The following is a 27,645-nucleotide window of genomic DNA, read 5'->3' on the forward strand; positions in this document are numbered from 1 at the left end:
GGTATTTACAGCTTTTATCAGCTATACTGTTACTTTCTTTAATAGTTCCTCTAATTTAATACATAAGGCATAAAGAGGAATATGATGAACCACCACTTTTTTAGATGCGGCACTGTCCTTAAACATTTTCGCCACTATTGGCTTGTCTTAGATTTTTCCACCTCACTCTGAGGACTTATAGAATTCAAGTCATATGACTGCTGTGAGGAACTTGGCCAAACGCCTCAAACATAAGTGGAATTACAGTGATGATAATATAACACAATATGACAGAAGGTGCCACTGACTGCTCTCACCGCTTCACCCTCTACAGCATGGCCTGGTGAGCAGGCTTCTCTTTGGCTCGGTGTGTAAGTAATTATCTGATTATTCCTGCAGAGAGCTGCCAGAGGCTGCGTTGCATTTCCACAGTTTATTGAGATCAGTGGGACTCAGCGTGCAAGCTTAGCAGATTGGGCTCTGCTGGACGATGACCAGGAAGAGAAGCAGCCCCAGCTGACATCTCCACCGCAGGACGACCGCCTCCACAGCACTGTGCAGAGGAGACGACGCTGAGGTAAGACACACAACACACCTTACAATGCATGTCAACAGTCATTTAACCTCCTCTCATATATACACTGTACAATGTTAGCAGCTACATTTATTATGTGTCAGGATAAATGTGTTTGAGTGGATCAGCAGTTTTTACAGACATTCATATATTTCATGGATGATGATGATGGAAGATGAATCATATTTGATTGTAACGTACATCCTTAAGTTGTCTGTTCATGTGTGTATTCTTGAGGCTGACTGGCAGTAATGAATTGTCTCTTTATAGCAATATACCAGCTGGTTGTAAATTCAATGAGAATCAGTTTGGGTGAGGACTTTTCAAATCTACAGGTACCTTGTTGATATCAGTGGAGTGATCTGTGTTTTCTGCCTTGTGTCAGGGTTAAATGTGTTTCTGAAGACATTGATTTAACAAAGATGAAATCTGATTTAAAAACTGTAAACAAGTGACACTGCATTTAAAGGCATAAGAGGCAAAAAGAAACCCACTGCAGACTTTTATTCTTGTAAGTAAATGAGGTTTTTTTTTTTTTTGTAGTGCAGACATGTTCACTACAAGAAAGCTCATGTTGTACAAAAAGTAAGAATTATAGCTGAAGGTTTTAGGGTCTTTATTTATCAAAGCGTGAAGGAAACACGCTCTAAATCTTTCTGAAAGCACGGCTGTATGCAATAAGAAACCCTACATCCCTCCAGTTCTTCTGCACTATAGACAAAATATAACATTAGAGGGAGCCTGAGTAAACACAGGGTCATTTTTTACCTTCACATTAAAGGGACACTACGTAGTTTTGGGGAAGAAATTTAATCTCAGATTTCATCATTTACAATATTATTTAAGCAATAGCACAAACTCAGAAATATGTATTTTTTCACAAGTAAATAATCAAGCTGTTCTCAGAGGAAAATAAGGTCCCAGAACACTGTTTGAAGCTAGGAAGGTGGCAGGGTCCGCCATATATAAACAAAGTGAAACGGTATGAAACTGTGTCGTTCTTAAAGGTCAGTTTGTTTATTCAGTTTAGTCAGTCATGAAAACAAACATGAAAATAAAAACTTCACAGTGCACCTACGTGCCTATCATACATGCAAATATTCACATTATGTATTTTATGTGTGTGTGTTTATGTTTAAACTGATTTGGAGCTGTTGCTGCAGGAAGAGAGGAGATGCTGACTCAGCTGGTTTTGGGATGGACTGCCCTGCTCGCTTGCCTCCAGCCAGCTGCTCCCTCTGTCACAACCAGTGAGTGCAAACATGAGGAACAGGAAACCAGACACTGAGATCACACTGTAACAGCCCACTGAGGGATATACAGCTGTAAACTGCTCGGAAGTTGTTGCTCAGTTTACGATGGTGCAGAAATGTGTTCCCCGGCGGTGTGGGGAGTGATGGTGGACCTAGCATCTCTCAACATTGTAAGAGGCTGAGAGGCTCCACATGATTGTGGAGCAGATAAGGCTCTGTGCAGGGATAAAGACTGTTGAACACCTTCTTCACAACTGCTGTTGTCAATGTGGTTACTAAGTACTCAAAACAATGCAATCTAACAGACAGTAACTATCATGGCTTATGCAAGAGAGCAAAATGTATAGGTCTGTTCAGAGTTTCAGAAAATGTCCAACATCTGTCCGTCTGTCTGTCTGTGTGTCTGTCTGTGTGTCTGTCTGTCTGTCTGTGTGTCTGTCTGACTGTCTGTCTGTCTGTCTGTGTGTCTGTCTGACTGTCTGTCTGTCTGTCTGTCTGTGTGTCTGTGTGTCTAATTAGGGTTTCCATCTAGCAGAAACAGCAGGTGGTCAGCTCGGAAATGTGAAGTCTTCATCCCTCCTCCTCTTCCACCACCTTTGTTTCCTCCGGTCAAACGAAAAGCTGATCTGATGGTGATGACACAATCACACACATGCGTTAACGATTGGTAAATTCCAAATGTATCAATGGTTAAAACACATGCATGACGTAAAACTGAATTACGCTGATTTGCTTTTCACTCTTCAGGTGGATATAACTGAACACATCACAGGGGCCAAAGGAGAAAAGGTAACGACAGACCTCGGACAATAAACCATGACTACTATTAATCTGAAAAGTGTCATTTAACAGTACACTAACACTTTAATGGTGTTTATGTTTGAAGGGCTGCAGAGGACCCAGAGGACCTGAGGTATAGTTAACACACAATGTTTTTCAGACATAGTATAATGAAAGGAAACGTCATATTGTGTCACACCGTTATGTGTGTTTTAGGGCCGGCCTGGTGTGATGGGTGCAGAGGGAGATCCTGGAACACAAGGAGCGATGGGACAGCCAGGTCAAAAGGTCACACAGAGACTCCCTATGTCTATCAACAAGTATCATACAGTGGGCTCACATCTCAAAGATGACACTCCTGTTCTTTAACACTGAGAACAATCTGTGGGAACCTGAAAAATACACAGAGAAAATCTAAATCAGTCATCCAGTTGTCAGTCCTTTCTCCAGTCTTGCATGTGTGAAGAACAGGTGTCGAAGTCTGAGCAAATGATTTTTAAATTGCTAAAATACAGCAACTGTGACGTCATCAGTGGAAAGTGTGGGAATATTAAAGCATGTTCAAAACAGCACATTAAAGAGGCACCCTGGAACTTCTGCGCTGTGCTGGAAGCTGCTAGTTAGTTAGTAGTTAGCTACTGTTACTCCCTGTTAGCGGTGCGGAGAGAGGCGCTGAGACGAGGCACTTGCAAACGCGCATAAAGTCACATTCTTTGGACTGTCATGGAAAATCTGACCTGAGTCTTTCACAAAGAGATCTTACAGTCCAGCAGCATTAAATGACTTAAACTAACCGTCCACAGGCTTGTATTGGAGAGATACGGGGAAGCTCTTATTTTTATGTTGCATGACAATCCGCTCACATATGGCCAAATTGATACATAGAGATCCTAAAATCTGCCAAACCTGGAATAACACTGATGTCTGTGACACACTTCTGGACTTCTGATGAGTAGAGAAACATAGAGCTGTAAGAAAAGCCCTCCTCTTTAATACAATGTCAACCAGAAGGTCACTGTATTTCAAAAGTCACACATTCTGTCTGCGTTAACATAGAGAAATCATGTCTCTCCTCTACATTAAGAGTTCCCTTTCACTACTATTGTGATGAGTAATTTGAACAATACATGTTATTGTGTCACTAAATGTTATTAGTAACACTGTATCAATGCAGCATAAGAGTTTACATGCTGTGCCTCGATGTTTCCACAGGGAGAGAAGGGGGACAGAGGCTGGCGGGGCCTGTATGGAGACATAGGACCTCCTGGGATGATAAAGGTACCATGTGTTGTTCATTCATCCCTTTATGACTTCAACATATAAACCTGGTTTAGTCATGTCACATAACTGTACCTGTAGGCTGTTATATTTACACACAATATGACAGAGAAAATGAAAGTTATATGGATGCATGTTCCATTGACCTGATCTATTGTTTGTCATTCATCAATCCTGTGTTCAGATCATACAGAACATGTTAAAATCCAGTGTCACACAGTTTACCTGGAATATTTAAAGGTGCAATATGCAATAATTTTGGTTGACTTCACTATAATTATCAACAGAATGTGGAGAAAGCACAGTTTTTGTGTTATAACGTGTTCCAATGTTTAGCATGCTAACCAGCTAGCCCTTCCAGGTCCAAAGCTCCTGTGATATTGGTATAAGCAGAAACCCTTCCGCAGTGCTCTGTGCTCCCAGCCCGGACTGCTAGCTGCACGGCTAACTAATCTAACTAGCTAATAGCAGCTACAGCTGGGTGCAGCTAGTGGTAACTCTGGTGATATGCTGCCCTGTATTTGTTCAGAGTATGAATTTAACAAGTGGCCAGTTCTTACGTGTTGTACTACTCATCACTACTCACATGGAGTCAGCAGCTGGAAAGCAGATGTGATCTTTGGCTTTAACAACACGAGTGTGTAACGTGGTTAAAAATGGTTGTGCAGCTGATCTTGTTTGGGGGAAAGTCTGCCCTCTGCTCAAAAATCAACGAAATGAAAAAGAATGTATGGTAAGACTTTTTGGATACCAAAGGCAATATCAGTCCTGCTAATTAGCCTGATACATTTTTTTCGAGTTGCCTGTGTGATGTAGCAGCAGTCTGTGTGTAGTCATCCTGGTATTCCTGGAATTGAACTCCATGTTGGCACTGAGAAAAGGAACTGATAAGATTGGAAGCGTACCATTGCAACAGATTCCGCACGATTTGGAAGTGGTTCTAAATGGTTCTGTTTCTCCATCCACATACCTCATAAAGAGTTATGCTTATTCTGGGACAAACAGGATAACATCAGCATGAACAATACTGTGGCCTGGTCTGAGTGTAGTGGTAGTGTGAAAAAGAACTAATTAGACTTGTGTGTGTGTGTGTGTGTGTGTGTGTGTGTGTGTGTGTGTGTGTGTGTGTATTTCTCAGGGCATTAAGGGACGCAGGGGATTCAGGGTAAGTAAGTCATGCTGGATGCATTTTGTTTTTCTACACTTTGAACACCACTGGCATTTGGAATTTCTCTCTGTCCATCAGGGTGATAAAGGTACGAAAGGAAAGACAGGACCCCCTGGAGAGAAGGTGAGGAATCTCTCTCATTTGCTGGAAATGTGACATATTTTTTTACAGATAACTGAAATGTTTCCACCCGTCTGTGTCATTAGGCTGAGCGAGGCATCGCAGGACTGTCGGGAGAGAAGGTAGAAGACCGCCAGACGTAATTACATCAGGTTCAAATTATAAGGTAAATTAGTAAATGCTTTACTGTGCTGCCGCAGGGTGACCCAGGTCTGCGGGGTGATGCAGGTCTGAGGGGTGAGCAAGGAACCAGAGGAGGGCCTGGAGGCAGAGGAACCATGGTAGGTATAAAGTGGATGTATTAGTATGCCTTGTTCTTGGCGGCTGTGGCTCAGGTGATAGAGTGGTCGTCCACCAGTGTCTTTGGGCAAGACACTGAACCCCAAATTGCTCCACTGGTCTTTGAGTGCCGATGAATGGTTTTTGCTCCTGCACCTTGCATGCTAGCCACTGCCACCTGTGTGAATGCTGACTTGTGTTGCAAAGTTTTGAGTGGTTGATAAGATTATAAAAGCTATACAAGTGGAATCTATGTACCATCTGAACTATTACTGATGTATTTGGCATGGAACGGCCAACTCCCAAGCACAAGTATGAGTAATATCTACTTAAATTCAGCAACATACCTCCGTTATACTGTAGAGACACAGCTGGTTGCTACTGTTTACCTCCTAACCAGCTAACTGTTTGGCCAATCACATATTCAATGACTGAATCAATCACTGTGTGCAGGGGTTGAAGGGATCTCGTGGACCTACAGGAAAGTCCGGACGTCCTGGACCTGCAGGACTGCCTGGCCTGACTGGAGAGCCTGGACTACCCGGACAAGGTGCATGACAGCATGGAGGTTACAGGTTAACCAAGGATTTTGCTCGATGGAAGGTAGAAACAAACATGACTCTTAATACAGCTCTGCTTCTGTGTGTGAAGTGGAAAAGTCCCCCAGTTTGGACGGACTTCAGTCTTTGTCATGTCTAACTCCTGACGCCTCACTGGAACATTATAAATGGGTGGGCTCACACTACATGGCCCAGTTCCCCAGCCTACTAAACATATAACTACAGTAAGCCAATAAGTTTGAGTCATTGGTACAACAACGATAGGGGGGACTGGTACAAATAGGCTTGTTGACTATAAATCATGGTGCTGGCAGTCAGATGTAGGAATCTTGGACATCATGTTACACACTGCCGGCCGAGACCAATCCAGCAAACCAGTAACCATAATCCCTCCAATTTCATTGGTAGCTTTTAAAGATATCTTATGTAATATCCCTGCACTCAAATGACAAAGACGACTAGACCTTTTGTTGCGTTGTGTACTTTACATCAATGATCAGGCGAGGGCTATCACACTATCAGATTATCATGAACAAACACATCCACGATAAACATGCTAGCAATCAAATCTATCTGTTATCATATTTACTGTGTGTAACTGGGTTTTTTTGGGCAAATAAATCAAAATATGTGTTTAAGGAGGAAGAGAGAGCGTCTGTAACTATAACTGTAAAATAAGTGTGCAAGAAGAAAAATTACTAACAGCTAGTCAATTACTGTTATGAACCAAAGATGCACAAGGCGGAACATCTTCACTGGATTATCAACAAGATATCAACATTTCATTTTTAATATCACGCCTGTCCTGAATACAGTGCGACACCAAGTTTACCTAAGGTAACAGTGTGTTTCATGAAGTCATCAAGAACAATATTAATCGATCAAGAACAGTATTACTGTTAAAAAGAGAAACTTATTAAGTCAGAAGAGTAAATACTCCTTTAATATGCTGTGATACACTGTTGACCTTGTGTTGTAGTGTACGTCCTACCTGGCCTGCAGGGAGACACAGGAGATCGAGGTCCATCAGCCAAATGCAACTGTTCACCGGTTCAACCCCCACAACCAGTGGTGGACAGAGTGAAGACGGTCAGTGTCACACACACACACACACACACACACACACACACACACACACACACACAGTTAATGTAAACATATTTGCTCATTTTGTTATTTGAACTCATCACTGCTTTGTTGTGACTGTCGTGTTCTTGTGTGAGTTCTTGTGTGATGGTTGATCTTAATGTTCACCTCAGTTCAGCTGTAATAAGATGGAATGACAGATGATAAATGGACGGACAAAATAACAAAGGCACACATATACTAACTACGGAAGCCCAGAGAGGCAAGTGAAGGAATTTCTTTTCTGATGATTCAGGTGTTTCTGGTCTAAAGAAATGTTTTCACTTGGGTTCTCACACACACACAAAATGAGTTTTCTCCTGACATAAAGAACTAGAAAGATTATCCTGGCAAATCTTTTTTCCCCTCACTAGTTCTCAAGTTATAATCACAGGAGAGAAAGCAATCTAGATCAGACTTAGAAAATGGGTCACCAGAAAAAGAAAAAAATCCTCCCTTTTGTTATGTCTGCGTACCTAACACTGGTGACAAGAGAAAAGAAATTGCAGCTGTGACACTCAGCAGGTGGCTCAGGTTTTAAACACTGCACTGGCTGGTGATGTACTTACCTGTATGTGCTCAGGTGACGTGAAGTGACAACAAGTGAAAAGATCATCTGTAGACTGCTAAACATGAGACTGTGGGTGGCTTAGAAGCTACTTCCACTCCTCGGCTGGATGGGAATGATATTTTTCTCACATGTTCGATGTGTAAATGAGACTGGTGTCGGCCCCTCTCCAGGTCTTTATTGCAGATGGAGAGAGACAGATGAGGAGGCTGCGGGGGGAGAACGTGATGGTGCTGAGGACAGACCGAAGAGCTCTGTACATCTACACTGAGTCTCAATGGATCAACGTACTGGTAACTAGAAAAAAAAAATACACCCGGAGGGAAGCATCAAGAAAACAACTAAAATATGCGTGTATGTACAGTAATAGTTGGCTTACCAGTGAGGGGTTGGCAAAACCATTTTGATTCAATAATTACAGTGTTCCTCTTTAGTTGATACACAAAAAACATTCATGAGTTCGGATGCATGTATAACATGCTGTTGATGATGATCATGATCTCCATCTTTGCTAACAAGGATTAAACACAGAGGGCAGTTTAGGCTGATGGGAATTCATTTTTCTAGGTATTTGGTCATAAATCCAATTACGACATGAACTTGATGTTTGATCTGATGATGGAGAAAGATGAAAAGTCAGTAGATCGCCAAAGATATTACAGTTTATCATGAGGGGCTCCACAACAGCTGTTGAGACTCATTCGAAACCACAGAAGTCGACCTCCTGGTGGCGCTAGAACAAAAGTCAGAGGCTCAGCAGAGTTTTAATGATACCTTACCTGGGAGGTAAATGTGGAGATATTTCACAGGATGAGTGTGAAGTTAAAGGATCACCAAATTCATAGAGAACTGAAGTGGAACCAGAACTTCTGGGTTCTGTTCTGTAAGTAAAAAAAAATCCTACTGACATTTGTGTCATGCTAATAACTACACATCTATGGTGTGTTTCATGGCTCACTTTATATGGACGATTTAAAAAAAAAAAAAGGTTTAGAAGATTTGAATGACCGCCATTCCCCAAAGGCTCTAGACCACCGTGGGTTAAACATCAGTGTGAGACTTAGTGTGCCAGCAAAAGGACAGAACACTGCTGAAACCAGTGATAGAGCTGTGACACATTTTAAATTGTATCTGATTTTTTAGCCATTTCCTCTGAATGTGGACAGAATGTAAATGCAGAAATACCAAAGTAAGTGTAACAGTAACACAGAAGAAGTAGCAGAGAATCAGATGTGTGGTGTCAATGTGTCACCAGCTCTTCTTTCTGTTTACATGCTACTTCCTGTTTGGACCAGGAGGACCCGAGACACTGACCCCTCTCCAGTAAACAGCCAACAGACTGGTTACACTGGGAAGCTTCCAGGTGTGAATGTGTGTAACTTACTTCTACAGTATATCTGCTCCTGTTAAATAAAGGTTAGCCTGTCCTCTGTACAGCTCCTCAGAGATGTATTTTTACTAAACTGTAACAAGCATTACTGCAATTTGATTTACAAGCACGTTCACTGTTCCAGGATTTGATTACATTAACAATCCTCATCCATTGGGTTAATTTTCACTTATACCATCTTTAACTGTATGCTTTCCTCTTGTAAATAGTTTTATTTTGTGAATCTAGAACACATTATTTATGTCATGTACCACCCAGTATCTGCTGCTGCTGCTGCTGCTGCTGCTGCAGTGATCAAGATAACCTGATTCCAGTCTCACACTGATATCAGACATTTTTCAGTCTCCTTCTTGAGTGCCCAGTGGACTAAATGGAATCCGCTCACAGTTTATTAAATACACCTATTGCTGTCCGTCTGTATGCAATCAAAAATCATTTTGCATTTTAACCACAAATATTGTTGTTACCTTGCACTGTTTTATTTCATGTACTGACCCAGAATCTTACAGTTCATTACGCCTTCTCGCACTGTGAATTATGACCTGGCCTAACTTTGAACTGTCTGTCTCACCTTTATACAGTGACCTCGCTGCTTTATGTGAAAGTGTTTGTGCACAGTAGCGCTCTGTGCTCCCCGGACGCATGCCGGGTGTTGTGGGTACATCCAAGGCTGTCTGGCTAGCTGGATAGTTTTGGGAAAATCTCCCTTTCTCAAGGTATCTCACAGTGTGCTATAAACTGTGACTTTGTCTGTGACTCTCGGTCAGTCTCTGCCAGGGTCTGCCTGCTGGATGAGGCCGGCCTTTCAGCTGAAATTGGTTAACTCTGTTTGCTCTTTGCTTTTACCACTTTATTAAATTACACAAAGACAACCTTGTGTGAGTCATCTATTATTTGTTCACTTCTGAATAAGAATTTCCACTACATAAAGATATTATGTTAAACTATTACTTTGGTTAAAGTGAAAGTCAACAGTACAGATGAAAACTTGTACTTGTACTGATTACAAGTATATATTATATTTATTATACATAAATGTACATGTATGTATATTCTGTTGACTCATTAAAGGCCTGACTCAGTTATCAGATCCAATATATTTTTCTGATCATCAGAATCAGTGGGTCTACAAAATAAATTAATTTAATTCAAGTGCCACTTTGGACATACATCTACAAAGTAACTTGTTACTAAAGTTATAAAATATAAAAAAGAAGAGTATCTGGCTCCAAAATGTAGTGCAGTGAAAGTATAAATTAAAAGAAAATGGAAATATTCAAGTAAAGTACAAGTACCTCAACATTTTACTGAAGTCCAGTACTTAATTAAATGTACTAAGTAACACTCCATCACTGACCTTAATGTTTCCAACAATGTTTAAACCTGGAGAAGTTGAATCCTAATTAACAATGCCTCTCTGTTGCTAAACTGACACGTCAAAGAGTGAGGAAGGAAGCTGGCCAACATGGCTGGCCATTAAATACTGTAGCTATAACTTTAATACATTACCTGTCTGCGAACATTTCTGCCTGAGTCACACCAGATAGATTTCCATCAGCAATGATGGTCCTGTGTTGTTTTTATTGTTCTGATTGAAGGACTAGAGGCTGAAATGACATGCTGTGTTTTCAGTAACTTAACCAACATGACAAACAACCAGCTCAGAACCCAGATCTGATGTTTTGCCAACATCAGCTGATCAGTCTCAGTATGGTAACACACTGCACACTTACTTTTAAAAGCATCTGGTTTTCTTGAATTGGAAAACAAGCATCATTTACAGTATGTGATGCTGTGTGCCTCGTTTATTGAACTGGTGAGTGACCAGTAGTTATTGATTATTATTCGGAGTTTCTGCTGGACTGGAGATGTTGGATGTTTGGACTGTACCGCTGGCCAGCTGGCATCTCGACCAAATGTTTGTGACAGGTTATTAATATTATGAACGCAGGTTAACTACATCAAACAACTACAACTAATAACTAAGTAAAAAGTGATGACAAGACAGAAGGCAATTGTTAATGCTGCCATACTGCCGTGATGTCATCTGTGTTTACGTTAGGTTTTTTATTCTCAATTTGGATGACTGTTCCATTGAATTTTTCCATGTTGACGGTTGAATTTTCCAAGCGCAATAAAATGCAGCTCACTGGAGACGATGCACAGTTCATCCATGTTCAGCACCAGAATATGCCCAGACAGGATTCAGGTATTCTCAGGACATCATCTTGTAAATTGTTTTCCAACAGCGTGCACACATTCTCACAGGGGATATTTCCACTTGTCCCAGCAGAGCAGAAACTCAGGTGTGAATAATAAAGTGAATAATGGTGAATTCCTGAACCATCGCTGTTATAATACCTGCACCTTTCCTATTGTGAAGTCTCATTCCGATCTGTATCCAGATGCTGACGTTCCTCAACATTTTCTCTTCATCAATATTAAGATGATTTCCCACATGACACCACAGCTACACAACATGGAGTTGGTTTAGATTTTTTATTTAACATAAGCATCTCGGCAAGTAAACAGGAGTGGATCCTTGTTTTTTTTGTGGCTCACACAAGTCTCTTTTGAGAATTATGGACACAATGAGTCCGTCTGACCTCTGACCTTTCTAAAGTTTAACCCTCACCTAATGGCGCCTTTAACTTATAGTGCATATAACATAAACAACCCTTGAATATTGTATTCAGAACTATGTAACTTAAGAATTTTTCATAGCTCACAGTAGTGATATACAATTTAAAAAATATTGGAGCCCTAAGAACAAAACTGTTGTCTTTTCCTTTCTTGTTCTTAAACAGACTGAAATGCAATTAAAAGTCACACACCATCTTTAAAAAACAACATCCATTGTTGACCGACTTGAAAGCCAAGCACATGATGAACTGAACTTGTTGAAAACATGACCACACAAATTCACTTTCATATTGGAGTATGTTAACTACTTGGACATTTGTGGTTCAATATGCAAACAGAACGCTGTCAGGAGCCGGCCAATCTCACTGCACCACATCATCAGACATCGCAAAAAGTTTAACAACAGTTCACAACATCTCAGACATGCAGTCTGATGACATCTGCTCAACCCACAGCCTCTCGAAACCAGGAAACCCTTCTTCACACTTTCAGTCCTCAGAGTCCTGGTGTAAAAACTTTACAATCTGCACATCAGTTTGACTCCTTTATTTTTAATGCAACAGCAGATTTGACACCTATAACAGCCATGTGCTCTGCCAGGTGTCCTTGAGCGAGACATTTCAAGACATTGATCAGTTTGAAACTGTATGTTGTTCTTCAGTGTCACTCAAATACACCATGATGTAGGCCCTCGTGATTATTATCCTGCAGGGCAGTGGGCAGTGGAAGTACTTCTCTCAGGTGAATTCTCTCCCTCAACAACATCACACACAGACAGAGGTGATGTTTAAACTTATTGAAATAAATTGACCATAATTATACATTAAAAGATCAAATAAAATCAGAGTACTTCAAAATCAAATGATTGCACATAAAAAATCAAACTGGGGCAGTATAATATCACGTTTTTGGCATCGGTGCTGTTGCACTGGTCTTGTCATGCAGATAAATTGAATCTAGTGACTGTACGGATGATAAAAACAGGAAGGTAGAAACAGACTTAGGTTCAGCTGCGCACATAGAAAACTATGATCAGAAAATGTACGTAGCAAGCCATCATCAGCTCACCTGGACACAGATAAAAATGACAGAGTGTGTTTCTGTAGCTATATGAGTGTGGAAGGATGCTTGGTTGGAGCAGCAGACTAACTACTGAACTGACTGGGTTTAAATGATCCAGCTGGATATCTAATCTGATGTAGCCGCCCACTGACAGATACTACTGGGATTACCTACTTAACTGACGACAACATTTGCCTAACATGTTGCTGAAATAATGTACTGACTATAGCTAACTGCCAAAGTGACTGGAGGTATCCATCTGGCATCTCTTTCTAAATGCCACTGCTTTTGGAGTTCTGGTACCAGATTCTGCTTTTTTCCTTAAGAGTGGCCTTTGTTTTTTGTGGAGTGGTTATCTGCAAACACTTGATGTTAATGTCAATAGGCTCAAAATTCATGAACAATATGCATTACGATCCCAGAGCCCAGGTTGTTTTATTTGAAGTGATCATTTTGTCCAAACAACAGTCCAACCCCAAGGGTTTTCAGTTCATCAACATAGACGACTATTGGAACCGGTATATTTTAGTATTCGAGATGCTGCAACCAGTGATTAACTTCCTTCTGACTAATGAATCAGTTGATCAACTAATTTCAACTTCAAATTTCTTTCAATAGGGCATACAAATTCACAGAGATTCATTTAGACACCTGTCACAGTGGAGGAGTCACAACAAACAATTGTATTGTTTACCACAGCGGACACAGAGGCAAAATACAGAAATGACCCCAGGTAAGTCATGAAATATAACTGGATATGAAGCTCATGAGTTCTGCGGCAGTAAAGAACGTGACAGGAGACTCCTGTAAATGTCTGGTGTAGCTATTCTCAGAATCAGTGCTCCTTTAATGATGATTAAGGCATACAAGGGGGTATTTATCAGTTGTCTCGGCCTTACTATTACTCATGCTACTGCCACATCAGCTCCTCAAAATGCTCTCTTCTTTTTACACGCACTTGAATTTCCTGGCTGCAGTATCGGATAAAGATGGCTGTGTGTGGAAAACTCCTGGTTTCAAAATGTCAGAAGATTAATGGTCGACATTACAGATGTTACAGTCAAGTCTGCAGCGCATGATGTCACCACACACCCGTGAGCAGTTTGAGTGATTTGTTTTTCAGGCACTTGTTCCCCAGGGCAGTCCTTGGGATTTCCTCTGATCGTTTCAGATGCTAAGTGGACACACACCTTTGATGACTGACCAGTGAAGAGATTGGCCAGCTGTACGGATGTTGATCAGGCTGAGCTCAGATCAGAGGTGGCTCTGGTTGAGTAGGGTTAGTGTAATAATAATGCAAAACTGATGGATGTTAACATTTAAATCTGAATGGGTTATTTAGGCAGTAGAGATGAAAGAACGGCAGGTCTGTGTGAACGAATGTCCCTTCTTTAGGCTAAAGGCCAATAGATATGATTTACTTGGCTTACAGACAGACAGACAGACAGACAGACTGTCTTCTATGAGTATAAGGATAACACAATGTGTCTTAGGTAAGCATATTTTCTGGTTAAGATTCCAAAACCCAATGGAATCCTTACATGTTTATAAATGCGTGAAAAGTAACCTCAATGGTTTCATTCGTCTCCTGGTTCTGGTAAGGTTTAAATTCACTTTTCAGATTTATTCTGCTAAGTTTCCTGAACTGTCTTCAGTTACAAGTGGACCCGTTCACAGGAATGCCTCCACAAATTAGCCTCACAAACAGGATCTAAACAACAACTGGAAGTGCAACATTTATTTTATTTGGCCTTGCCATGTCTGTCCATGAAGGGATCATAAACTAACTGACATTTTACCTTTAGCCTCAAGAAAGAAAATCCCATCACAGTGTTAATGCACAAGCTTTGTCTTCATGGCCTTCAAAACATCCAGCTTTATAGAGATACGTACAGAACAATCTGGTGTATATTTCCCTTTGATGTTATAACTGTGATAATACTGTCTGATGCAAATTTGATTTCTAAGACTGGTAAGGATGTCAAAACACCTGTAATCTGAGAAAAGCCTGACCTGCTCATTCTGTAGCTGATTTATGAGAAGTATTTATTCAGTATACATTTAAGTAGGAAGTCTTATCCATTGTGAGTCTCCAACCAATCAGCCACGAAGCTCTGAATTTAAAGAAAATAAGATTTGATGAAATATAATATCAGTAAAACTAGTGTCCTACGCCTTATTTTTGTCAACCTTTACAGAGGAGCATCCTGACTGGAAACATCACAAACTGGCATGGTTCATCATATTCCAGGACAGGAAGGCTCTACAGCGGCAATACCCATCTATGGAGCATCAGTAACATCAGTGAAGTGAGATGTCTGCACAGAGACCAAGAATACTAAAAGACAACACCCACCCAGCCACAGTCTGTTCACCCTGCTGCCATCTGACAACAGATACAGAAGTATCTGCTGCTGTACCACCAGACTACAGAGCAGCTTCATCCCTGTGGGGCTTCTAAACTCATCCTTAGCAATCCACCTTGAAAAGTTTACTTTTCTGAATTGATTATAATTTATTGATTAGTCTGCAGTGTTTTTTGTGTATGTATGTATGTATCTTAGGGAATTATGAACAGAAATTTCTTCATACAATCGTGTAAGGACAATTAAATTAATCTTGAATCTTGGTCACCCAGATCAACACTTTGACATATTTTGACAATACCGACCTATGTCCAGTCGAACTCCTTCTCTTGTGACACTTCTTAAAAACTTAAAATAATTATAATAACAATATCTTTCCAGTATTAAATAATCTTATATAAAAACACACACAAAAAAGTTTGAAATAAATGGCAACACTCCCGAACCCCTAGTTCACAACATACACACAAAAAACACCATTCCACTTTTGCATCTCTTGTTCCTTCCATTGATCCCTCCTTCCCTTCATCAGTAATGCTACTTCCATTGCCACGGCTCCATGCAGTACCAGTTATTTTGCAGCAAACTGTCTCTGTTGCCGTTGTCGTTCAAGTCTTGTCTTTGTATATTTCAATGCAAAGCTGCACAGACATTGTGAAAAAAGCTTGATAGGTGATTTTTCTGGCTTGCTTGTATACAGATATATATATATATATACATATATATATTTTTACTCATGTCATTGGATTAAACATGTATTGGTGATGATAGTAATGATGAGGATGATAATAATAATGAGGATATTAGGAACAATCATAATCTGAGATTAAGAGTAGGAAAGACGTCTTGCTACTTGCTCGGAATCCAGGGGGGGATGGTTTAGGATGAGGAGAGACGGACAAGTCAAGACAGACATTGATTACTTTTTCTCTGTAGGAACAATGAGGCCTAAATAGTCAGTTCAGTTCTTTAGGCTCCACTCAGGGTCTTTACACCCTACCAGTCACTGGTCAGTTTGGTGCTTTGGTCCCGTTTCGGAGGAGCGGGAGGCGGGCCTCGCCGCAGCGTTGCATAGCCTGAGATGTTGGCATGTTTGGTGGAGTGGGAGTGCGAGTGGTGGCGAGACAATGTTTGGGAGTGTCCTCGGACACCCTGCTGCTGCAGGAGCTCAGGGGGAGGTGGAGGGAGGAGTGCCATGTCGTCCATGGTGCCCACAGGCTCCATCTTAGAGGAGGGGATGAGGCTGGAGGAGGTGAGCGAGCCATGGCGGACTACAGACTTCCTCTTGAGGGTGCGGTTGAGGTCTTCCAGGAAGAGAGGCTTCAGTGCCAGGGAGCCCGGCCCTGCTGATTTCGGGGATGTGGGGGGGATAGGAGAGGAGGAGGAGGAGTAGGAGGACAGGGAGGGAGGTGGGGTCTGAGATAGAGGAGGTGGAGACAGGGGCATTGAAGTTGTATTGTCATACTGGGCTGTGGTACTGGTCCGCCGATTTAGTGTTGGAGGGGGGACTGCTACCCCCTTTTTCAGTGAGCCTTGTTTCCATGACGACGACGACAAGGAAGATGTTGCCGACTGTTGAGGCTGGGGGTTCACCACGGCAACCTTTGGTGGTTGATGGAACTCTGATGGGTGGGGAGGCGGAGGGAAAAGCTCAAAGTCACTAGGGGGAGGTGGGAAGTAGTCAGGTGATGTATCAACGTGAGGAGGCTGGGAGGGGGGAGGTGGGGGAGGAGGGGATGGGAACTCAGAGGACTGACGTTGTTGGCCTGTTTGCAGCCCCTGGAGTGCCAACGGTAGGTTTGCCAAGTTCAGCTTGCCCGGCTTAGGGAGTGGAGCAGCAGCAGAAGACTCTTTTGATGGAGACCCCGTCACTGATGAGGAGCTAGACGAAGTACCCGTTTGTGGAGCTTGGCCAAATTTGTTGACCAGGCTCTCCACCTTCTTTGGCCTCTCATCCTGGGTATCACCTGAGCTGCCCCGGATGGAGGAAGCTCTCTGTGGGGTTGGTGGAGGCCCCCTTTTGCTTGATCCTGTTGACGAGGTGGAAGGCGACTTCTTTATGGGTGAGCCTGTCTTTGAGGAGGACGAAGTAGGAGGAGGAGGGAAATCTCCGAGGGAGGTGTCAACAGGGGGTGGAGGGAACTCTGGGGACTGTGGAGCCATGACGCCTCCTGGCTGCCACTTTGGTTTGGCCTTGACCGCTGGAGGGGACTGAGGAGCAGAGAATTTAGATCCTTCCATGGAGTTGGAGGCAGGCAGAGAGGAAGGGGCAGAGTTTCCAGGGAACTGATTGACAATCTGTTTTACCAAAGAGGAGGTAGCTGCTGCAATGGAGACTGAAGAAGAGGAGGAAGAGGGAGAGATGGCCAGGTTTTTGGAGGATAGGCTGTGCTGCTTTGGCAGAGTGGGAGGTGGCTGATTTGGGGAATGTCCTGTCGAGAAACTTTGCTGCTTTTTTACTGGCCCGTGGCCGCTCTGGGGCTGTGTTGGTGACACAGGTGAGAGGGCCATTGGAAGGGAAGAAGGACCAGAGGGTTTGGGGGCAGTTTGAGGGGGAAAAACACCAGTGAATGTTTTGGGAGGTGCAGGAGGGGGTGCATTGGGGGACAGAGGTTGGAGAACTTGTAGGGAGGTAGGAGGAGAGAGCTCAGCCGGAGGTGGTAGAGGAGGGGAATTATTGTCAACACCTGGTGCGCCGAAGTCGTACACCATGTTGGGAAACTTCTGTGCCAGGAACTGCTGGAGGCCACTGTTGGAGAGCTGAGCGCAGGGGTTGAGGATGGATTCTGGTGGCGGGGGTGGAGGCAACCCATTGGTCTCCAGGCTCTCCGGTGGAGGAGGTGGGAGGTAGTGGATGTCCTGCACGTCCTCCTCCAGTGGGGGTGGAGGTGGGAGACCAGAGGGGCTTGCTGGACCAAATTTCAGTGCGGCCATAGCTGAGCCCGGAGCTGGCACCGTAGGTGGGGGAGGAGGTGGAGGAGATGGTGGTAGTGGAGGTGAGGTGCTGTAGGCAGCTGGGAGGGTATTGTAGTTGGGTTTGGAAAACTGTGTTGGAAGGGTAGGTGGGGCAGCTCCTGCTGGCTGCGTCCTAGACTGGTTCTGGCTCTGCAGGCGTGCCAGCGTGCTGTACTTGATGTACGAGGAGGTAGGTGCTGACTGATGGGCCACACTCGCGACAGGTGGGGGAGGCGGAGGTGGAGGAGGCGACGGTGGCGATGGGGAGGAATCGTCAGATGGGATGAGGCCATCGGTGTAGCTGCTCCGGGAGGGAGGAGTCTGAGGCTGAGAGAGAGGGAGGGGCTGGGGGGAGAGGGAAGGTATCTGGAGAGGGATAGGCCTACTGATAGGGTCTATCCTCATCATCTGGAGAGAGAAATGGTGAAGAAGGAAGGAAAGAAAGAGAAAATGACAAGAGAGTAGAGTAAACAAAGGAGGGGGAGGAACCGTGTGAGAAAAAGGAAGCATATAGGTAGAGAAGTCGAGAGAAAAGCAGAAAACACAAAAGAAAGGGGTGATGAGATGGAGGGAGAAAGACAAATTAGAACAAGTAAACAGTTGGACCAATGTCATGTTTGTGAAACCAAACAATCCAAGACAAGATGCAATAAATCAAACAGTCAACCAGTGCAGTTTACAACTCCAAACATGTAAATAAGGTGAATTAGCAATCAGAACATGAAACCTTTCCTTTTATCATTAATCAATAATCATCTTGACTTCATATTTCTGCTAGGGCATGGTCAAATTTTCATTGGCAGCTTCAAGGAAACTGAAGATGGTACTATGGATCAGCTGAAGTTAGTCCATCTATCCGTCCATTTACTGAACCGTTTAACCAAGCTTAATGTTTAACTGATTTAAAATGTTGGCAAACACATTCTGAACTGATTCTAAGATGAAGAGGGCTTTTGGCTGTTAGCGTAGCTGCACTTTATGCACATTGAAACCTGTGTTGTCCAGAACAAAATCATGTGGTCTCCCAAATCCCATTGCTGGGCCTGATAATAATTAAACAGACAATTATCATGTTGTGTTCTCAGAAACCCTGTGTTGGGCGGATCTCATGGCAACTTTATCATAAATCTGACATAGCTGCAGCTATGACGCTAAATGACAGAGCACCAGCCTCTATCAGACTGTCTTTACCTGGTATCAAACAGGTTCTCAGCTATTTGGTTAACTGTCAAAAGGTTTGTAAACAAGATGCCAAATAGCATTTAATTGGCTATAATCTGACTCAAACAGGGGAACTTTTGTCACATTCAAGATCTAGTTTACAGCCTAACCATCCAAAGTTTTTGTTATATTACGACTTGGTTAGGACATTCAGTCACACCACAGGGTTAGAGCAAATCAACAGTTCAGCTGCAGCCATTTAAAAGACCCACTACACCAGACAGCTCAAACTACTTATATAGAAAGTCGACATCACCTCACACTGGTCATGACATGAAATGAAACCTGAAAAATACAGGTCAAATCTTTGTGACCAGAAGGGATCGGCTTTTGCTGTAAGAGCCGTAACTCAAGAATCCACTTCCTGTAGAGATCAAATGTGCATACGCCTGTGTCTGTGTGTGTGTACTATATACTCATATGGCTATAGGTATTACATTCTTTTACTTTTCTAACATTGTATTATCATTGATCATTTTTGTGCTGCTCAGTTTTAAGATAATTAGAACACCTGAAGATCTAACAAAATTATCTCCACGAGACAGGTTTTTAGTTTTTTACTTAACTGTTCTAATGTAAACTGTAAAATATGGATCTGTCTGTTACATGCAGTGTTTTTGCTCCGTTACGTAACAACAGGTAATCTTAATATGAAAATCAAGAATTACATTATTAACCCCTGTGTTGCTACCTAAAGCACTAGACAGTGATCACATCTTCAAAACATCGGCACAAACAGCTTAGCATTTCAAAGGCTGCAGCCAAACTGTTACCATGCCTGTCACATCACTTCCTGTCTAACCTCCACTCCCTCCTCCTCCTCCTGCACAAAGAGGAACTGGCATACGTCCCTTCACCTTTGACCGCTGGCAGGGAAGCAGAGGTGAAATATGGGAAATGTAGTTCACAAGTAAACAGGACAATGATAGGAAAGGATAGGACAGAGTGTGTTTGTGTGTTCACACCTCTCCTTGCGTCCCTCTCCTCCACGCATCGGAGAAGATGGAGCTAACGACACTCTGGGAGCGGGTGTGGCTTGATGATGTCATCTCTGAAACGCCACTGTCTGATTGGCTGGAGTGGTTGGACTGGGACTCTGGGGGTGTGAGGCCACAAGCAGAAGTTTCGTTTGAACTTTTACTACTGATAATGCCAATTCATTTTAAAAAATGAATAAATGTCATTTATTTGATATTAACTTAACTTTATTTTGATAATTAACTGTGGTTCATTTTTGTTTACATGTTTTTCTGTTTAAACTGTAAAAAATCTCTAAAAATCTAACTTGGCGTTTGAACTTGCCCTAGATTAATCTCAACCAAAGCAGACAGACAGACCTGGAAGGCTGGAGGAGCTGGATCCTGACTTGATGGAGGAAGAAGAGAGGGAGGACCAATCATAGGCTGCCTCTGTCCTTCTCATTGCCTCCTGGAAATTGATGTACAGCTGCTTCCCATACTGACAGAAAGACAGACGGACAGCAACATGAATATGACTGCAATGAAGCAATCCGATCCTGAAATGATTCAATAGAGCTAAGCATAGTGCAGCGTGGAGTGTATACATGACTGTTTCTACAGCATCAGGCAAGCACAGATGATACAAACAGCAGCGTTCCATGTTTTACCACAGGATGAGTTACTACCTTGGTGATGCGAATACTGTTGATCCACTGCTGGAGGGTTCTGATGTCATCACAGCAGAGATACTTGATGTACTGAGACTTCTTCTGGATCTGAGGGTGCTACATACACACACACACACACACACACACACACACACACACACACACACACACACACACACACACACACACACACACACATTATTACTTGAAAGAACACTTTGTTTATGAGTTCTGTTATCACTACTTATTCTGTAATTTAAAACAGGCAAAATACACAGGAACACATGACTGTGATGACATACAATAAGTCCTCACAAAAGGACAGTTGGCCACAAAAGCTATGGAAAAGTAAAGTAAAATAAATGTAGTTAGATCCCTTCAGCAGTTAATATAATCAAACAGACAAACTAATTTATTTACAAAAACCAAAAAAGCAACATGACAGTTTCTCAATCTCCTCTAGAACAAAGTTTCTCTCTTTAAACATCATGTTGTGCTACTTTGTAAAGGTTTGTAGCTATTATCTTTCCAAAAATAAATTGTCATAGTAATATATATATATATATATATATATAAAAAAACGCCTGGCTCTGAATTGTGATTTAAATCTAAATATTTTACCCAACAGAATGGTTGTGTTTAATATCTTGGGACAAGCGTCATCTGGACTCCCCAACATAATGCTTCAGTGTGTAAATTTAAAAATGGCATTAACCAATTTTGGATTTTGGTCCACAGTCCGGCACCATATGCACAATAAAAATGAGATGTGTGCTCTTCCTCATTGCAACATCTACATGGGGTGATTGAACAACATTAAAGATGTTGTTTTCCAGTAACAGTGATTTTGTAGAATATCTTTCATTAAAGGATTCTGGAATAATAACTACTACTTTTGGATGTACTGCTTGTACTGTTACCACAACAAGTATCACCACTGATGCTGCAAACACTTCAAAGTAGTGTTTCTCAATAGGGGGCAGTGTGTTGACTTGTCTGAATACATAGGTCCATATGCATTGTAAATATAAAGAAAGCAGAATAGGGCAGGCTAACAATCTGCAGAGAACAGTTAGAGAAAGGAAAAGAGTCTAAATAAACCTAGAACCTGGAATAGCCCACTTATCCTCCTGCTTTTTTTTGCAGTGGTATCAGACTTCTCCTTGGTACGCTGTTCTGATTAACAAGACTGCTTTGTGTTTGGCATTTCAGACTGGCTGCTGTTCTCGATCACTGAGACCTACTTAAAAACATTTGTGAACAGAATTTCTATTCACATCACCATTTTACTCGCCAGAAGACTAGTAATGGGCCAAATGGTATTCCAACTGTCCAGTTAAATCAAATCTGTTTGCGGTATTCAATGCCATGCTTTTTTCAATAAACAAACAGAATAACAACTAACATTATTCAGGGATAGACAACTAGCCTGCATTTTAAATGAAGGGACCTGGATTATGAATGTAGGGGGGGAGTTTTACCGTCTGAAATTAAAATCAAAACAATGCCTGTAATAATTTATCAAAAATATTATTTTATTAGCCAACAGTATAGTATCTGTCTTTTCTTTCAATAACAAAGCTATCACTACTCTGTCACACCACTAGGAGGCAGTGAAAGACCACAGCGCCACAAACCAGACAGCAGTCATTCATCCCACACCTCCTTCCTCTGTGATGTGGTTTAGGCTTGTGTTTGAGAGTGTACCTTCAGCACCATGCAGTAGTCTGTAGGAGCCTTGTACTTGCTCTTGTAGTCCTGGCCAAGATACACATTGACATGATCCAACTGGAGGAAACACACCAGGTCTCTGGATGCCTACGCAAACACACACATTCAATTTAAAGTGATTTTTTTCAAACAATAACAAAATAATATTATGCTGTTATATAAACTCCTGATGGGTTTCAGTACACCCACCTTGGCCTTTCCTTTGGGGACATAGTAGATGCCAGAAGCCCTCAGCAGGAAGTAGCGTTTCTTCCACGACTTCTTCCCGTCCTCTTTAAGCCACAACACTCCCTCCATCTCGGGGACGGACACCGAGCTGCCGCCGAAACACTCCTGATCCGTACAGACGGACACACACACATAGAGAAACAAGTTCAGCCTGTACCACACAACACCAGCTCAACTAAAGAACATGTAGGCACCTTTTTTTGACAAGCTGACTTGTGCAACAGCACAGTGAATAACTGTTCACCACTGTGACACAGGTTTGCTTTCTAGATTCACTACTAATTCAGATGAACTCAGATAGAATTCATTTAACTGCTTTTTCTACATCCATACCAATAGCTCTGATTTTCCATAAGGCTATTAAACCAATGCAGAGTGGCAGTAGTCAGTGTTGAACGCTCACGGGCCAACAGAATTAAGACTCGTGCTTTGAAAAACAAAAATTGCATCAACAAAAGTATTGGATAGCAGAGAGGTCGAGTGTTGAGCAGAGGGACACAAGAGTGTAGGTAAACTCCTGCCCCTTCTGCTGTGCCCCACTGGACTTTATTTTAGAAAACATATGCACGGGAGTTTAACGGCAAACAAGTTAACAGCATGATAGTGAAAGTTGACAGCTGCAAGGCCAAATATTGTATGTTCGGCTCAGACAGAAGCTGTTACTAACAGATCTACTCCAGCATCTTCATAACGAGTACGCCTGCTCAGGATGAAAGCGCGTCCCGTCAGACACTGTGTGTGTTTGACTTGGACCTCCACTTCAGAAATATCAGCACTGGCTGCCATTCTCAACACTACGAGATGAGGATCTGAGGAAGCACCTGTGTGCAAGGGCAGAAAACAAACTGACCTCCAACAGAGCCTCTTTGTTTCGTTCAGCCATCTCACAGGTCTCCTTCCGCCCCAACAAATAGTTCTGTAGCAGACAGGGAGCAGGTATGAGACAGAAGAAACAGGAGAGACAGACAAACAGCTGGTTTGCAATATAAAAACATCTGTATGGGCTTTATTATACAAGCTGATTTTGACACCCCCCTCAATATGTTGCTACCTAAAGCAATGTGTGCATCCATCTCACCTGTGGGTTTTTGAACACGGCATACTTCTCGATGCGTTCAGTGAACATCAGGCGATTCTGGCTGTCTCTGGTCCAGTTCAGCAGGTTCTCCACCAGGTTCTCGTGATCCTCGAAAATCCGCTCTGCAGACAGTGATTTGGATATTTTAGTTAATTTAGAGTTGAGTCAGTTATACCAAGATAATACACGTGGATCAGTGACATAGTATACAGAAATACATTACAGTAAAATTTATTTTTCGCAATTTACTCAACACTGTTCTGTAGACTACATCCATGTGTTTCAGCTAAACTGTTACAAACATTAACACTAGCAGGACTCTCAAACCGAAGTACCACTAAATCAGCTATCTTCAGGTTGTGTTGGTCAAATATGAAGATCCTTGTACAAAACAAAAACAGTTTAAATCCACAAATCCACACTTTTGGCTTTGCAAAGACTGATTTGATCTGTCTCTCCTTGCTTCTGTATTTTCATACAATAACTTTTAACAGACGAGAAAATGACCATATTTATTGAACAACTATTTCTTATTTAAAAGTAACAGTACTACTATTTGAGCGCAGATATTAAACACCACTATAGTGTCCACCAGTAAGAATAAGAAGAGTTTTGTCACCAAATGTTCACAGATGTCTCCTCAGCAGCAAATAACTGCATCACATCCAAAATCTTACAATAAGCTGCTTTTAACTGGTCAGCTGGGTTCAGTCTCTAACTGGAGTGGAGTCTGAGTCTTATTCCATGTTGCCAAAATGCACCCTGTGATTTTTGAGCACATATTCTAATCTATTTGGGAATGAGAAAATGATAAAAATGGAGAAGCCTGTTACTGCAGGGACCGTCCCCGCTCATATCTCTGCATAACCAAGAGGCAACACTGCTCGCGGCAGTCTGCTGCCCTTATTCCCTCTCTGCAGAGCTCAGCGTCTCTCAGCCCAGCTGCCTCTCAGTGGCTTTCAGATGTTTTGCCTCTGAGGACTGAAGTGGACAAAAACCATGTCAGCTATGACCCACATTCAGTTTGTGGATGACTGTGTTGACCTCACTAATAAAGACGTGCCTTTTTTAACTGGGGCAAGATGTATGTAGTCAGTACCTGTGTAAGTAGGATGTAGTGTCACTGTTGCAGAGCTCATTTGTACAGATCTACACCTTAATGCACCTCAACATTTAAACTCCTATGGTGACTGACAGTGGTTATTGTTTCTGACAGTTAGCTAACCTGCTACTATACACCTGCTTCAGCCTGTTACATCACTTCCCTTCTAATTATAACATCCAACTGCATCACATCTCAACAGATTTCACAATAATAACTTATTTAAGATTGTGGCAGTGTGATAGTAGTTATGGACCCATCATATTACACGATCATTTATTTCTTTGCAACCCTCAGCAGGTCATGCTGGTCAGCTGGTTTTGCACTCCAGCAACACCATACACTCCATCATGTTTTCTCTAATTTGAATGTCCCAAAAGCTACGGATCAGAACTTTAACAGTACTGTGTCTAAATACTGTAATATATCAAATAAAATGCATTAATCAATGAAATGAAGCATGGCTGGGATACCCGACAGAACACTTGGTATTTTGTATATGATAAACATATTAAGTAATATTACCTAAAGTAATATAGTAGCATGTGAGCAGCACTCAGTGGACATATTGTCGGCTCTTATTATTGTTTACTTCAGTAACCTATGATGTGAGAATAAAAAAAAAGATCCAAGACCTTTTGGCACAGAATAAGAATAACTTTCCCTGACAATTTTACTTATTTAATGTGACGCATGTATCAGTTACAGTAGGTCATCATTTATCACACAATATACACATCAGTCTGGGAGATTCGCCACTTCATTTCAAGAACCATTATTATGTTTAAAGGATAGGTTTACCCAAAAATGAAAATTCAGTCCCAATACCTATGGAAAGTCATATTATGTTTTGTATTCTACAAAACAATTCTGGAGCCCCGAGATCTCAAATTGATTGAAAAGTGAATATTTTGTGGACTGCAAAACTTTACCTGACTGTCCATCAGTGTGGGGGATGAAATTGTGACTGAAATTAGATTTTTGGGGTGAATTCTTACTTTCAGTCATAAAATGCTATTTCCTAGTTTCCATTTGGGATGTGTCTATGTCTATACGCCGACTGCTTACAGAAGCGGAGCATGCTGCCACCTAAATGTTCGATGTAGTGAAGTGAAACATGATCCCGAAATGGAGCAGCAAGTTTTATTTTGAAAATTGACCGGATGCACTATGCTGTTTCTGCATGTGACATCCTGCCTGGCACAGTTCTGCTCTGCTAAGCTTGACGCGACTTCGTCTGTCTACGTAAAAAATAGACTCGCTGCGTATATTCTCCACGGAGCAGAGCAAAGAGCTTCTGGGACACTGCTGAGACGGGCCGTGGCACAGCTGGTGGAAACATGAGCATGCCGTGACGCGGCTGTGACGTTACCCAGGGGAACCTAGAGGTAATGTAACACTGAGGCAGCCCGCCTTCTACTGCAGGTTCCAAAGAAGATACCAACGTGCTTTATAACTCAGCAATCATGAGGAACAACACTGATTAATGTGGTCATTTGGGCATGCATGGGCTTAAAATACTACAATTAACACTAACACTATTGCCAACAGTAAATAATGCAGCTTATGAAACTACTACAACTTTCACTACTACTCATAATACTGAAAGTAATAGTTCTTATTATGTAATTATTAGACATAATTCTAATGTTCCACTGTGATTTCCTGTAGGGTAGAGGTTACCATCCGACAGGAAGCCAGTCTCTTGCCAAAGGGCACTCAGCAGGGTGCTGGTAGTGCTGGTGGCACCGGTTTGTTCATGAGTGTGTGTGTGAGGGCGGGGGGGCTGTCAAAAGGTTTTTCCTCCCCTCTGCAGATACAGACACAACTAATTCTCTTCATTAACACATAGGCCAATCTAAATCTTCCCAAGGCCACATCCTGGCCGTCAGCCGAGGTTTTAGAAACACACGTGGAGCAGATTTGTGCCGGTGAGGAAAGGTTTACGTTTGGCCGATCGTGGCAGAACGAGCTACTCTTCACCTTCTCGCTCTCTCTTTCATAACGATGCGTACAGGGCTGTTCAGCAGAAGCCCTGAAGATGTAGGTTAGATCACACGCATCGCTGCACAGGACCTACATAAAGACTGTGTGTGTGTATGTGTGTGTGTCTGTGTGTATGTGTGTGTCAAAGAGTGTTAAGTGGAGTTGAAGCTCGTAGTACAGTGTGTGTTGGCCAGCACACATCTCACTCCCCACGGGAGGTATGTGTTTCTGTGTGTATGTGTGTGTGTGCGTGTGTGAATATCTGCGCTGTGTGATAGTCACTGCTGGGCACAATAGTTCAGACTACAAGAACCAACGTGCTCAACAAAGGCCTTCCCTCATCACACCTGGAAATGTGGAGAAGTTTGTGTCGACTAGGCTGCACCATTCAAAAAAACTGCCGTCCTTGCAGGTTAAATGATCAGATATGACTTCGATCTGTTGTCACAAAACATCTTGGAAAATATCAGAGCACGAGGCATTAACATCGTGAACACTGACATCACGTCAGCCGTTTGAGCTATAACAGCACTGCAGTGGAGGCTCACCGTCTCATTCTACACTTTACACTA

The 27,645-nt window shown here is 42.2% G+C and overlaps 2 protein-coding genes across 7 annotated transcripts in view; one reads left to right on the forward strand and one right to left on the reverse strand.

Moving 5' to 3' along the window:
• The first annotated feature begins 447 nt into the window (after positions 1–447).
• LOC115588344 (collagen alpha-3(IX) chain-like) lies at positions 448–9,946 on the forward strand. 5 transcript variants are annotated; one of them, XM_030428914.1, is made up of 15 exons: positions 448–556; positions 1,717–1,803; positions 2,326–2,438; positions 2,554–2,595; positions 2,693–2,719; positions 2,803–2,874; positions 3,799–3,864; positions 5,003–5,029; positions 5,111–5,155; positions 5,239–5,274; positions 5,353–5,433; positions 5,885–5,981; positions 6,971–7,080; positions 7,858–7,977; positions 8,980–9,946. In XM_030428914.1, exons 2-15 carry the CDS (start codon positions 1,728–1,730, stop codon positions 8,995–8,997), a joined length of 930 nt encoding a protein of 309 aa, XP_030284774.1. In that variant the 5' UTR covers positions 448–556; positions 1,717–1,727; the 3' UTR covers positions 8,998–9,946. The 5 variants fall into 5 exon arrangements, with proteins under 5 accessions (XP_030284774.1, XP_030284775.1, XP_030284776.1 ...); XM_030428915.1 differs by lacking the exon at positions 448–556 and adding an exon at positions 824–888; XM_030428916.1 differs by lacking the exon at positions 448–556 and adding an exon at positions 830–865 and having other exon boundaries at positions 1,721–1,803.
• A 1,613-nt stretch (positions 9,947–11,559) lies between these two features.
• Positions 11,560–27,645, reverse strand: part of raph1a (Ras association (RalGDS/AF-6) and pleckstrin homology domains 1a) — a 74,970-nt gene continuing 58,884 nt past the window's right edge. For both annotated transcript variants that reach the window (XM_030428192.1, XM_030428191.1), the window contains 8 exons: positions 23,986–24,107; positions 23,758–23,823; positions 22,869–23,012; positions 22,656–22,766; positions 20,967–21,065; positions 20,659–20,779; positions 20,287–20,417; positions 11,560–18,508 (listed from right to left, as the gene is read on the reverse strand). In XM_030428192.1, coding sequence (XP_030284052.1) covers positions 16,142–18,508; positions 20,287–20,417; positions 20,659–20,779; positions 20,967–21,065; positions 22,656–22,766; positions 22,869–23,012; positions 23,758–23,823; positions 23,986–24,107 — 3,161 coding nt within the window. In that variant the 3' untranslated portion in view covers positions 11,560–16,141. The remainder of the gene's footprint in view (positions 18,509–20,286; positions 20,418–20,658; positions 20,780–20,966; positions 21,066–22,655; positions 22,767–22,868; positions 23,013–23,757; positions 23,824–23,985; positions 24,108–27,645) is intronic.

This window comes from Sparus aurata, chromosome 9, assembly GCF_900880675.1.
Source record: "Sparus aurata chromosome 9, fSpaAur1.1, whole genome shotgun sequence".
NCBI lineage: Eukaryota > Metazoa > Chordata > Actinopteri > Spariformes > Sparidae > Sparus > Sparus aurata.